Source organism: Centruroides sculpturatus, unplaced genomic scaffold (assembly GCF_000671375.1).
Source record: "Centruroides sculpturatus isolate CEXI.00-Female unplaced genomic scaffold, Cexi_2.0 scaffold1625, whole genome shotgun sequence".
NCBI classification, from domain to species: domain Eukaryota; kingdom Metazoa; phylum Arthropoda; class Arachnida; order Scorpiones; family Buthidae; genus Centruroides; species Centruroides sculpturatus.
The window spans coordinates 43,045-58,396 of NW_019386225.1; the positions used below are offsets into that span (position 1 = coordinate 43,045).

Here is a 15,352-nt window from a genome sequence, read left to right on the forward strand (position 1 = left end):
AATTTCAGCCTTTTATTTTTCTGACAGACACAAGTCTTTTATAGTATTCGCGAGACTGTTGGGCGGGCACTCATTAAGTTTTGTGTCGGTTTTTATTTTCGAAAGGTGAGAGTATAATAGCAAAGGTAGAGAATGGGCAAATATCTGTTGTCTGTTGTTGCTTGGCAGTATGGCTTGAACAGGTCTACAGTAGGCCGCAGTTCAATCTTATCTAAGAAAGATACTGTATTATTAAGAAGACTCAAGCAGCTTAAGATGTAACAAAAATCATATCTGAGAAATAAAGAACATTTTAGAGCTCATAATAGGATGGAATGGAACTGACGACAGAAAAACGCCAAGAACTCATGAATGAAGAACACCAAGATATGTTTTCGGCGAGATATGTTTTCTTCTGAAAAAGAGAATTAATGTTTATATCTGCTATTAAACAATTTTTTGAAGAAGTGGGACGATGTCAGAACAACGGTCTTAGAATGGCATCTAAACCAGGTTGAGGTTAATAGGCTTAGGGATCTCTACAAGTACAATGCTATTAATTACTTCTGAAAAATCTTAAAGAAGAGAGAAAAGCAATCGACATTAGACAGACTTTTTAACCCCCGCAAACAGAAAAAACATGATTAATAAAAATGCAAGACTGTGTATATATGTATTTTTATTATTACATATAAATAAACATAGTAAGAAAGTATATATTTTTTTAATTTTTGGGGGTCTCCAGAATGAATTAATCAAATTCCCATAAAAACCAATGGTAAATCGATAATCGGTTAAAGAACAATTCGGATAGTGAACAAAGTCTTGGAATGGATTATGTTTGTTAACTGATCACCCACTGTAATTAGTTTTTGAAGAACTTTTCTTTGATGTGTTTTGTTAACTGCCTCTGACATACAATAATTAATGATGTTACAGTACTTGTTCCAAAACATTTCCTAAGTTGGAAATAACTCTTAATTCATATTTCATAAGTCTTAATCATATTTATATTTATATATGCAATATACAGTAGATCCCCCTATAAGACGGTAGATACGTTCCGTTCTTTATGAATCAATTTTGTAGGAATCATAGTTTACGGACTACGGCTGTTTGAAAGGTTTTCTTTCATAAAATTAATCGATTCTAGAGTAATTCGACTCAACATTTCCAAAATACGTATATTTTTTTGAAAATAATCCGTATAAACTACGTTATAAACAAAAAATTGTAGGATTGCTTACCGAGTGTGTACCGTTCGACTACGCCCGTTGCTAAAGCTTGGTTTCGTCGCGGAACAGCGCATCAAATTGCGGCCGCGATTTCTGATATTATTTTTCTGCGAAAACTTCGTTGACCTTTGGAGACATCATTAATATAAATAATTTTTATGGCCGTTAAATAAGAAATGTTTCTTTCACAAGAAATGTATAAAATTACAGTACTAAACAGACGATAGGTCGCCTAACTCGCCGTAGCGTGACGCTAGACGGCGAAAAATATATATTTAATTATAATAAAGTTACAATAAATTAAGTTAATATATAATTATATATACAGTACCTAATTTATATATAATTAATATATAATTATATGTACAGTACCTAATTTATATATAATTAATATATAATTATATGTACAGTACCTAATTTATATATAATTTATATAATACTGTCCAGACGATAGAAATCTCTCCGTAGCGTGGCGCTACGGACGGCGGGTAAGTAGTTCGGCTGCCCGATGACGTTTTACGTATTATAGGAGTTATTTTTACCGTTGTTTACGGATAATGCCACAATTTTTATAGGAATCATAACTATAGGAAACGGTTTTATAGGGGGATCTACTGTATTTTACTATTATTTACAAAAAGGAAAAAATTCACCAAACTATGCTTGCTAAGGGTGCAAAAGTTTAAAATTTCTGTCACTCAAATGACAGTCACCCAATTAACCATTGCCCATTGCCCAGCTGTCAAAGTTTATAAGAAAATTTTAGAAGTGAGAGGAACCTATTTTAGAAGAAAATAGCCCACTCACTCTCACTTCTAACATTTTTTCCCCCCTCTCCACTTCAAATTAATTTTTATAAGATCTTTTCTATTAATAATGTTACACATTTTCTCTTGAAATCCCTTCTATGTTTTTTAACTTGATACCAAAGATTTTTTTGTTTTACTTAAATAATGCTTTCTTTTTCTTCATTTTCTTATATTGGCATCATATAAACTCTTGCTATATCTTCCATTGGCTCATTTTCTTTCACTTCCAAATAAGGTAGTATTTCTTTTGTAAACAATTCAGTAGCCCCTCGTTATATCGCAGATTCAGATATATAGTTTTTTTGAGTTTTTTTTTACTTTGTCCCCCAAATTTTAAAAGCACTTGAGTCAATAAATTTATTTTAAATTATCAATTGCCACTGAATTCCTTTTTGCAATGAAAAACAGTATTTTATTCCTATCATTGTCCATGAAACTACTACTGCAGGTGAAACAATAAATTTGTCAAGATGTAAGTAAGCAAAACAGGTGGACAGATCAATTATCATTTATGTTTTTTTTTTTTTTTTAATATTAAAAGTTGTTTATTTATTGGTTTTAATTACTGTCTTCTCATTTACAAGTTTCTGTGAAATTTCAAATTCACCACTTAATGTGTAAGGAAGAAATTTCTTTGTTTCTAAACGGAAAGTTCTAACATTTTGATACAGTATTTTACTTATTCGAGAATTTTTAATCTGTAATTTTATAAGATTTGATGTTCTATTATATGTTCAATATTTATTTTTTAAATTTTCAATTATTGTATATAATTTTTATTGAAAAATATAAATTACATAAATTTTTAATAAATGATTTATTAGGAAATATAGTACTGTAAAATAAAAATTTCAACTGATATTTTGTTTTTGTATTGACAGTATTTGTCTTTAAATGTCATTGTTAAAGAAACATTAATGCTAAGTGGGCATTTGTGATATCAATGTTTATATAAACGTTAATTAATATAATGTAACCACAAGTAAAATTTGATATTGAAAAACTAAGCTTATTTTATATCAAAAAGACTTGCTGATGAAAGAATAGAGGATAGAGATTTCATTACATATATAATCTGTTTAGTAAATGCCCAGATTTTCTAATACTCAATTATATCAGGCTTTTTCTTTCTCTCTCAACAAGTGCAATATAATGAGGGACTACTGTATTTTCTTTATCTTTTGAAATCCAGTAATATTTTAATTCAGCATTTTTTAAATTATTTTTTATAATTTATATTCCTAACTATGGGGTGAAAGTACTTGAATATATAGTTTAAAATCTAAAATTAATTTATTTAAAAAAATTAAATACAGATTAAATAAAAAATAAAATAAAAAATAATATAGAATTTAAAATGATATGAACATTTATTATGTGATTATTATTCCAATGATATATTTATTTTTTGATTTTTATTTTATATAAATTTATATTGATGACTCATGAAGTTATTATAATCTTCATTCTAATTATGGTAGTCAAAAAATATTTGATTAAATAATGTACATTTACTTTATATTACCATATCTGTGTAAATTTAATGAAAAATGGACAAATGCAGATCAATTTATTTTACTTGCAGACTTCTGGTTTTTTTTTTTTACAATTCCTTTAATTTTTAATTTGAACTAAATATTTGATGATAATTTTTTTATTTGTTTCATCTTTTGTTGTTATAGCAAAAAAAAAATTCTTTTAATTGTAAAATATTTAAGATACTTGTGAATATAATACAATTTTATTAGTTAGTTTAATATACTAAAATTTTTTATTGACTTGAAAATTACACCTTTTTTTTTTTTTTTTATGCCAGAAGACTATAATGTTTAACAATTTAGCCCATGCAACTGTGCCAGCTTCAAGTAGTCCACTTGACTGTTTGTGGAGTACTTGATGTTATATAGTTTTAGGGATTATGGGGCATGCCCCCACCCCTAAGACTATATGAGGTGCAAGCGATAGCCAGCACCCAGGCACACGTCTACATGCGAAGCTATCCTATCAATAGAATAGGAGGCAGACTGTACACCATTAGAAACTGACCTTTGGAGATGAATATCTCACGAAGGGTCAACAATTTTAGGGGTGGTGTGTGAAACCCCTCATTCAGAGCTTGAATATTACCTGTTACTGTGCATATTGGCTGGCATCCTTTAACCGAAAAGTATGAATTACACTATTAACTACAAAATGCTGAGGTTTTTACAAATGTATATAATACAGTATATTTATTTATTTTTATTATAAATAATTTTTAAATTATTAATGCTTAATTTTTCTATATAACTTAAAAATGTAAATGATTATTTTCAGCAAGATAGTCCTGGTGGTCAAAGTGGTGATTCCACACCTTCTAGCCCTCAATCAAAACAAGAAGGTTCCTCTACTATGGCAAGTACTTCATCTTCTGCAAGTGAAAGAGATGATGGTAAATTTTTAATATATTTTATTCAGATAATAAATTACAAATAAATAATTTGAAATAATGGATAACTTTTATTCCTAAAACTTTTTTTATTTAATACTTTTTTCTGTATTTCATAATCTTGCTAAGAAGATAAAACAATTAATTAAAATTTTAATTAAAAGCAATAATATTTTAATTTTTTAAGAATATTAAAGTTAGCTATTATTTTGGCATTTTAATGTAATTAATATTGTATTTTAATAAAATATGGAATCAAATAACATTATGAATTATAAGGAAACTATGATTAGAAGTGTTATATTATTGATCCTTATTTTAAATAAACTTTATGCTAATACAGTATATTATTTTTTTCTGCATTATAATTTTGCTACATTACAATTACATCAAGGAAATTTTATAATTATTTTAATAAATTTTATAATTGCTTTATATATGATGATTTATTTGGTTTTCTGTATTAGTTAATTTTCTTACTTTTATATTAGTAATTTTCTGTGTTTATAGTATTAATTATTTTATCCATATTTCTTAAAAAAAAAAAAATTAAATGTAAATTTGTTTTATAGATAAGTTACAAGCATGATTAATTTAGTTACAATTATATAGAGTAATATTTTCTGCATTTTTACAACTCAGATGTCTTCAAGTCACTCTGACTTAAATTTAGGAGAATTCACAATTCAGAATTATCTAACTTACTTTTGAAAATATTCTGTTATCATGGCAACCAGATTGTATCATACTAAACTTCATACAAACAAAATAGTAAAACATTCAATAAGATTGCAGGGCCCAGATTCACAACAGCATTGTTAATTACAGCATCATATTCTTTTGACATTGTTAAATTTGACAAATTTAAATTGAAATTGCATTTCACAAAGCTTGTTGTAACTTGATTCACTAATTATGTCCAAATACCAGGTCCAAATATCTGGTATATTTTTTCATTATTTTGTTTGTGATTAAGTGAAGTGAAAGAAGTCAAGGAATTAAAATACAGACACTTGTAATTCTTATTTAGAAAATGGATGAAAATAAATAAAAAAACAAATAAAATTTTATTTTATTGAAAATACAGATTATAATAGAGGATGTTGAAGAAAATAAAATTAAAATAATAAAAATTTATGCATTTAGTACAACTTGTCTTTATTAATTAATAATAATCATTTCATTCAAGTTTTTATAATTGATATATATCAGAAAACAGAAATTTAATATACTTCAATTCCATTTTTCAGAGTACTTTATAAATTTTCAATGAATTCTAATAATGTCCAAGATATGAAATGAACTCAGTCTGTGCTATTTTTCAAAAGAGTTCTTAAGTTCAATTAAAAATAAATTTTCTCAATATTTAATAATAATGAGTTAACTGCATCATTATAATAATTTCAATTTGCTAGACAAAACAAATGATAAATTTTTGGAGAACTATACACTTTATCAATTATTTTAATTAATTAAGAGAGAAAAATAAAATAAGACGAAACACTTAAAACAAGATAATCAACCATTTATGTTCAGCAAAAACAAAAAAATTAGAGAACAAATATTCTTAAAAACTTTCAGCAGTTATAGTCAAGTTAGAACAAAATAGAAAGATGATAATTATTTAGTATAGAATGAAAATTAGTTTTTTTATATTCTAAGTTATTTGAAATTTGTTTTGGAAAATATTGGATGGATTTATGAAGAATTATAAGAAAAAATATAACTTAATTTGAAAACTTGATTTTATTTGATAATTTTTTAAAGAAAAATTTAATCTGCAGCAGATTAAACTTTTTATTAACCAAATAACACTAATAAATAGATAATATGATCAATTCAATTTAAACATCAAACATTTAAATTAAAATGTAAATAATTGATAATGAAATATGTTAAAAGTGTGTTATCAATGTAAAAGTTAAAATCTTAAATAAAAAAACAAATGGATGAATAATGCTTATTAATATTCAGTTTTGTTATTTTATATTGAATATTACATTCAATAGATCTCTGGAATTTTGCTTTTGTTTTTAAAGTTAATAGATATAATTTTAAACATCAGATTCATAACGTTACATATATAGGAAGATTGCTAATACTACTTTTAGCATATTCTGAAAATAATACTAACATCTCTTTGGCATTATTTCCAGAAATACAGTATAAACAAGATTTCAGCACCTCTAGTAAGTAAAATTTCTGATAGAACATTTTGAAGAATAATCATTAAAATTTAAAACATATTTCATCAGTTTTTCATCCAATGATTATACTGTATAAATTATATAAATTACTTACTTGCATATCAAGAGTTGTTTGCAACTTTTTCATTGTTTCTTTATAAAGAATGCAGTATCTAAATATATGTATAAATTTAGGGCAGTTGAATGATAAAAAATTTAATTGTTATCAGCCTTATGATTAAGAAGAATTATATTAATTGTGTTATCTTTAATCACAAACTTCAAGTTACAACCTGATATATAATAAAACAAATATTAAAAACTATTAACAAATTGCAATGCATTGTATAAATACTAAAATGAAACAGGTTTTACATAAAATAAATAGTAAAGAAATTAAATTTTAGTAGAACTTTAGCTATATAATATTTAAAGAATATCTTTTCTTTTCCTCTGTTTAGCTTAACTTATTTGTCTCAATTACTAATTAAATTGAAAACATTGGGCAAACTGTCCTTAAATTCAGTGAAATACAGCATTACAGTATAAACTTGTCAAAATAATAATTACTACTATTCAATATTTACAGATACTGAGGATGGCCTTAAATAAGATCGAAAACATTTTATGAATAAAAAACAGTAAACTGTTCCTGATATAGTAGTTATTATTTCGACAAATTTGTTGAAAAAGTAAATTTTTTTACTAAGCATAAGTCTGATAAACAAAAAAGTGTATTACTTAGTACAATAATTATTATTGACACCAGAGGTAGATGGATTTAACATTTTGCCACTTCTAGACTATATCTTTTCTTTCTTTCTTTCTTTTTTCTTTAAAAACTAGGCAATATATCTTTCTTGTTCTTCTGTTAGGTAAAAATACATCTTAATAATAATAATAATAATAATAATACAGTAGAGCCTCAAAAACTCGGCCTAATGTGGACCGAAGAGTGGCCGAGTTTGTGAAAATGCCGGGTTATAGGGAATGGCATTAAAAAAATAAGTACGAGTGTGGAGTCCTCAGAAAATACTGTACTATACTTGCATGTATTGTTTGCTTGAGAATACAACAAAGAATAAACTGCCAAAATGTCCTTAAACAAAGGAAAAGTACGTACTTTATGAAGGCAGAGCCATTACTACATGAAAATGAAAATTAATGAATACACAGTGTACAGTAATTTACCTGATAAGACAGACCCCAGAAAAATACTTTGAGGCATAAAGCTGTCTATAATGAAAATTAATTAACTAAGGATTTTTTTGCCCTGCCAGGGTGTGGCTGAGTTATCCGGAGTGCCGGGTTGTCAAGTTTTCGAGGCTCTACTGTAATTGTTTAACCAAAATTTCATTTATTGTATTTACACACAAAAAATACCATAATAAATTAAAGAAAAATTATTTATTAAATATCACAATGGTCCTTTTGGAACATTTTTTTCAGATTTAATCAATAAAGCATGGACAATTTTTTTCTGCCTTGCTGATTATTACATCTATAAAAAGAAATTCAAAAATAGTAATTAATAATTTGCTTATTGAAATGTAAATTTAACTAGAAAAGTTTTGAAACATGATGCTTCATATTCATTTTAGCTAAAAGTTTAATGGTGATATATATAAAAAAAAAACATTGATTTTGATATATCAGATTCAATTACTAAAAGTACCAAGTCATTTAAACTATTTTCCAGTATTATCAATCCTAAATTCTTATTTATTGTGGGAATATTCTGAAATACAGTTTGTTGCTGCTGCAATTTTAATTAATATTAGAGTAATGTTTACACATTTTAAATAGTTGTATATTGAAAAGTAAACATTTATGAGCTCATTGTCCAAATCCAACTGCACATACATATCAGTATGTGCAGTTGGAAATATGACAGTGTCATGTCATATTTTCATCTCGCTTAAATATTCTTGCAGATATAAGCATTTCTCAATCATTCTTTTTTCTTCAAATCTTAGAACACTTACAAATATGGATAGTATGTTTTCTTACCTTCTGAATTTAAATCTCTTAAATTAATAAGAAATAAGAATTTATTATAAAATATTCATATTTAGATTACCATTTTTAACCAACTTTCAAGTGATCTAGAATAGCAAGAATGCTTTAATTTCAATAAATGGCATTTCAATAAATTAACTTCATAAATGGCATATTTTCCTTGACTATATTTATATATTCAATATTTCAATTTTAATATTTTATATTTTTATGTCTGTAGTAAAAGTTATTAGTTTTGAACTTTTTGCAAATATATTTATTATATACAGTAATACCTCGACTTACGCTACCCTGACTTATGCGAACCCAGAGTTACGCGATTTTCAAATCTCGTCGATTCCTCTTTTGTTTGAGCACCAGGCAACTCTTGATTACTCATTCCCTCCACACTATTGTTCAACTTACATGTTCGGACGTGTCGCGCGGAATTGACACATAGCTACAGTTTATTTTGTGTTATTTATTTGTGTTTGTTATTGAGAGACTCTATGTGGTGACTTCTTGTAACAATGAACGAATCAAAAGACAAGATAAGATTAACGAGAACATTTATTAGCTTACATACATCTGACTTGGATTTTACTCACATTGAGAAATTATACCCAGACTTACGCGGTTATCGCTCAGTCCCACCTATCGCGTAAGTTCAGGTTATTACTGTATTTTTAATTTGTAACTGTTGCATAATATTGTAATATTCTACCATTTTTATTAAATTTTGGTATTATTGTGATTGCCTGAAGAAAAATTTAATTTATCCAAAGTACTGCCTTTATCTAAAGTTTTGTATATATTTTTGTCTTTATTTACCTTGAACATTACAATTAGTTTTTAACATCAATAATAATAAAGTGCATATACATTCATGGATCTATCAACTCTTGTTTGCTTGATTTTATTTTATTGTCATGTAATTATTAAAAAACAAATTTATATATATATTCTTACATATAGACAGAATAGATAGATAGACAGATAGATAGATAAGAATTTTTATAAGCTATATAATTTGATATATTAAAAAATTTTCTACTCCTTAAAATTTATAGCCTTGATCTATTTACTAGTCTTATCAGAAATCCTCTCGGGTAGGACACTAGCTACTCTAATATAAACTGCTCAGAATGTGAATTCAATGCATAGATTTTTTTGTCTATTGCTGTAGTATACAAGCATTCTGTTCAGTGCTAGGCTGTTTTATAAAATTCAATCATAAATGGTGACATCAAATTTTGCATGTTCAGGGTGATCGTCAGATGAAATATAGTAGTACTGTGGTTATCGTTGGTTTTGGTTTTCGTTGATTTTTTTCACAAAAAATTTGTCTCAGATTTCATTGTCATCCCCACCTGACCTTGCTGTGAAAACAGGGTGACCCACATATTTTCCTGCTGTGACGACGTTTCTCGCTGTGTGAGCATTACCCCTCCCCTCATCTAGGCAAAATTTCATTGCTTTCCTTTCCTTTTAGCAACATCATGGAACCAAAGAAAGTTTCCAGAGCCAGCAACCTATCAAATGCCATGTTAAATGTTAATTTATTCTTTACATTCGTCTTTTATATTCATTTTATTTTAATTTCTTATTGTGTTTTGTATTAAATTCTATATTTATTCTGTATAAAATGTATTTTTGGTATGTATTTTGGAATGTCTAGAACAAATTAATTGGATTTGCATTGATTCTTTGATTCTGTATGCATTTTTAACAGATGTTTTTTATTGTTGTTTATGGTAGTTCAAAATATAAGAAATAAATAAATAATACAGTAAAAGCTGTCATTTTTTTTAATAATGTATGTTTTGAATAATGTCAGCTGATCCTCTGTTAGTAAAATTGTATATGGTAATACTTATGAGAATATGAAGGTCAGTAACACAACCAGGACTGTGGAGTCGGAGTCGTGGAGTTTTGGTGTTTTAACCGGAGTCGGATTGGTAAGGAAAAGTCTGAGTTGGAGTCGGTAGATTTTTACGCGACTCCACAGCCCTGAACACAACACCAGGTATGGAAATCAACACCCTATCCAGAACCTGTTCTGGTGTGTTTTGTGAATAATACAGTTTATCGAACTGTTAAATAGTTCTTCTTCAGGTGAAATATACTGAATAATCAATGGAACACATCAAAATAGAATGTGAATATTCAAATTAAATTGAATGCATGCTTGACGAAATTTGTTACGATGGGCATGCACATTTCATGCATGGATAGTGGTAATTAAATGCACATGTCCATCGTAATGAATTTTGTCAAGAATGCATTCAATTTAATTTGAATATTCACATTCTATTTGTGTTCCATTGATTATTCAGTATATTTCACCTGAGGATGATCTATTTAAGTTTGAAAACATTAGTGATAAACTGTATTATTCACAAAACACACTGGTAACAGGTTCTGGATAAGGTGTTTGACTTATGAGAATGTTTGGCTAGCTGAAATAGGACTTGCAATCATAGGCATAAGCATAGATCTGATACTTGATACAGTTAGTAATCCATATAGAAATATGAGAATTCATTTAGGGTGAATTTAGGAATAAAATGTAATTTGAAATCTTTGCATTCTTTAAAATCATTATTATTATATCATTTATTTTATTATTTTAGAATGCTTTATATAAATAGGACTAAGATTTGCATTGATTAATATACAGATATACTTCGCCTTGCGTCGGTAATTGGTTCCAGGAGATGCGACTTAAGTCGAAAAATGACATAAGTCGAATTTACTTGTCTCCGAATTTCCTCGTCACTAGGATAAACCACAAATAACCGTTCCCAGTTCTGTATTTTATTTATAAATGCATTTTTAATAATATGCAGTTAATAAGAATCTATTTTAAGCTTACAAACAAATAAATTTTAGTTTTTAATATAGTACAGAAAAAAGGATTCTAAATTTACGAATTCATGTACTGTACGTACAGTACATACTTGTAAATGTATATATATTTTAATATGATTTTATGTGCTTTAAACGCTTTTCTAGTGATATTACGACTCCAATATTTGTGATGGATGGACATAAAATCAAATAAAATGACTTAAACTTGATTTTTATTTTTCCATATATTTTTTGACAAACGGTGTATAATCGAGAACAACGTAACTCGAGATATACCTGTATTAACTGTTTTTGTGATTAAAATTTTGAATCATAAGCTTAAAACTAATCAAATACTGAGTGGATTTGGAAATAAAATATAATTTGAAATTTCATCTTCAGAGCCACCTGAAATGGATTTTCATCTTTTACATGGATTATGAATTGTAATTTATGAAATAAAAAGTAAATTATCAGAATATATGATGTGAGAATCAGGATTTAAGGGGGGTCATTTATAAATAAATTAGCAAGAAAAAGAACAACGTAATTTCAATTAGAAAATATTTTATAACTTTGACAAATTTTTCGAACAATGGATGTCAATACTTTCGATTTTGATAGGAAGTTCATTTCCTTTCTTACGATGACTAGTAAGTTAAATCAGAAGCAGCCACACGTGAGACTAGGCTGTCGACTTGTATAAAAGGGACATTTTTCTGTCACTCCGGGCAGTTCAACAAAGTACGAACATGCCATAGGAGAAAATTCATCAAAAGAAGTACTTGCCATAGAATATACAACGAAGACAGTTCCAAGATAAGAGGACCGCCGCATAAATGTCGATCATATTGTAATAGCGCATCCATAGATGTTACGATTCCTAAACGTCTCCTTGATCTTGAACAAGAAGACAGCATTCAAATACAAGATATGTACTGAAATTGGGAAGGTAGTATATATCTGTTAGATTGATGTAAACTCTCTCTCCTACATAAGTGTTAGATTTCACGCAATTAGGTTAAATATAGATTTAAGTTGGCTGGTTTGATCTCCCTACAGGATAAGCCCCGAATGTAATATTGGTAACTCCATTTATTGTAATTTGATTCAATTGTGTATTTTAATTTGTATTCATTCTTTAGTTTAGTTATATTAAATTTATTGTTTTATAAACGATCTTATTCATTATGCACTCCAACTCACTCAATGGTTGACCTTAGCTTATCTTGGATGTTGTCACTGGAGCATCACAGATATTTCTAATTAAGGATAAATTGTGAGTTAAACCACGAATAATAGTTTAACTGGTGTCACGTCCTGACGTGGATCCTGGTTTCACAATCTAGATTTTTATAAAAATTAAAGCCTTCCTTAAAAGTTAGAGATTGGATTGCAAGATCTTGTGTCGATTAAGTGGTACACAAGTTTACTAACTTTGTACCCTCGGCTTATTTCACAATAGCATCTGGCTAAATATTTCTTTGGAAGAAACTACTAGTCTATTGTATATAACTATTGGTTACTATTGAAAAAATTAGCATTGAATTTTTAGATTGTTTATCTTAATCTTTCTTTCTTAAAGTTAAGTCAACTTCAAAGACAATAAACACATTCAAATCACAATCTATTCAATAAAGATCAACAAGAAGATTAATAATAAACTTAGCATTTCAAAAATTTTTTGAATGATTGATAATTTAGATTTATTGGGTAATCAGAAAAATGGTATATTAAAAGCCAACAAAAATTAATTTTGTTCCAAAGAAATAATTTTTTGTTAATGAATCAGACTTACTATCCTTTGGAATAATCATGATTGTTTGTTAGTTTGTTTGTGTGTGTGTGTGTGTGTGTGTATTTTATAAGGATTGGAATTTTTAATTATAGTAATACTATATGAATAATATAAAAGACAAAATTTAATGTGTACTTAGTTAGATGAAACAATGTCAATCACTTGTCATTGTTTCATCATAATGCACTTTATAATAGTAACTCATAATAACTTTATAATAATAACTCATGAGTAACTATAAAACTATAGTAACTCATCACTGAGTTACTATAGTTTTTATGATATATATGGATCTATGTCTGCATGGATTAAGGTAAAGTGCATTATGAGCAGGCAATGATATTATCATATAGAGAGATAAGGATCAAATATCTGTTTTACATAGTAATTAGCCAAATTAAACATTCTTTCTTGGCAATTTAAGATAGATTTTCTTATTAGCTTTCATGAAAATTTTTACAAAAATGTCAATTTTACTGTTTAATTTTTTTCCAAAATTGGTCATCTTGTAAACTAAAAGACCTAGTTTCAAAAAGATATCTTAGCTGCTTTCTTGAAATAAAATTTTCTTCTGAGCTATAAATCATTCAAAATCATTGCTATGATGTTACCAAATCATAAATTTACCAGTATCATATATTCAGATTCTTTATTAATAATGTTTGTGTTTTTATATTTCGTGTTATAAATCTCAGTTTTACTAATAATGCTTGTTTAATACAATTTAATTTTAATGTTAATTTTTAATATTGATGATCATCTAATATATAAAAAATTTAACAAGATATTTGTGTATGTATATATCCACACACAAATTGATTATTGTGATATGAAGATTTTATTTCATTTTATAGGTATATTTCATATAAAATATTCAAATTCTAAAAATTACTTTCATTAGTTCATAGATCCCGATCAAAAGAAAAAAGATCTTTAATGGGTACTTTGAGAAGAAGATTAAGTTTACGAAAAACCAGATCAAAATCTATGGAACAAAAAGCTGATAAAGATGAAACTAGACATCCAAGTAGCCGCAGTGTTTCAGCTGATCGTTCTCGATCTATGCCAGAATCAAGAGAAACATCATCATTAAGATCATCTGGCAAGTATTTTATTTTATTAACAAAATTTATATTGTTATTGATTATCATTCATGAGATATTCATGATGAATTGTAACATTATTATAATATTAAACCTATTCCCAACATTTGAAAATCTGAAACAGATTTATCCTAACTAGGAAAAATAATTAGTAAAAACATTATGTAAATCTAATCTAAGAATATAATTATAGAAGTTTTAAATGAAATGCAATATCTATTATATTCATTTCATAAAAATTAAGTAAAATTAAACACTCAAACATAATTGTTTGAATAATTTTTTACACTAGATTTTTTTATTTCTGTCAAAAACTTAAATTTTATGTACTGTATATGATTATTAAATACAGAATTTTAAAACCTGTTATGTGAAGATATAAATTTTATAATTGCAGTCAAAAGTTTTTATATAAATTAATCCTCCAATTAAAAACTTTTTACAAAACATAAAAAATATTTATTATAATAGATATTTTGAATTTATTCAGTTTGTCAATTAATCACTGTCAGTGCTCAGTGGTTTCAAAGATTTCCAAAAACAGCTAAGAATTAGTTTTAAAAAATGACTTTTCACTGCTAACACAGAATTGTGACAAATATAAAGTGGGGCATTTAAACCTGAAAAAAATGAAGGATCTCTGAAACAAAATGTTGCAGAGGAAAATGTTTAAAATAAAATATGTTTGTTTTGAAGTCAAAAGGGTAACAGATTTATTTATTTTGAGCATGATTTCAAGGTTGCATCAAGGTCAACTTGTTATTTTCAAATGAAAACATATTTTTTATAGTGGCAGTTGAATCTATGCAAAATAACATAACTTTTACCTGAAAGATTTTTCTGTTTATTGCTTACTTTTGACATTTAAATTTTAAAGGCAGGCTAACAACATTTTTCTTTCCAATGTAGAAACTAATGTTTTTATTAGAAATATACAAAAATTCAATTTTAATGAGTAAATTAAGC

General features: G+C 26.8%; 1 protein-coding gene across 1 annotated transcript in view; it reads left to right on the forward strand.

Annotated features, from left to right (window-relative positions):
* LOC111614160 overlaps nt 1-14,525 on the forward strand; it is a 53,269-nt gene extending 38,744 nt beyond the window's left edge. Inside the window, exons 5-7 of the mRNA XM_023355539.1 lie at nt 4,340-4,454; nt 6,608-6,640; nt 14,185-14,525. Coding sequence (XP_023211307.1) covers nt 4,340-4,454; nt 6,608-6,640; nt 14,185-14,525 — 489 coding nt within the window. The remainder of the gene's footprint in view (nt 1-4,339; nt 4,455-6,607; nt 6,641-14,184) is intronic.
* Nucleotides 14,526-15,352: the final 827 nt, after the last annotated feature.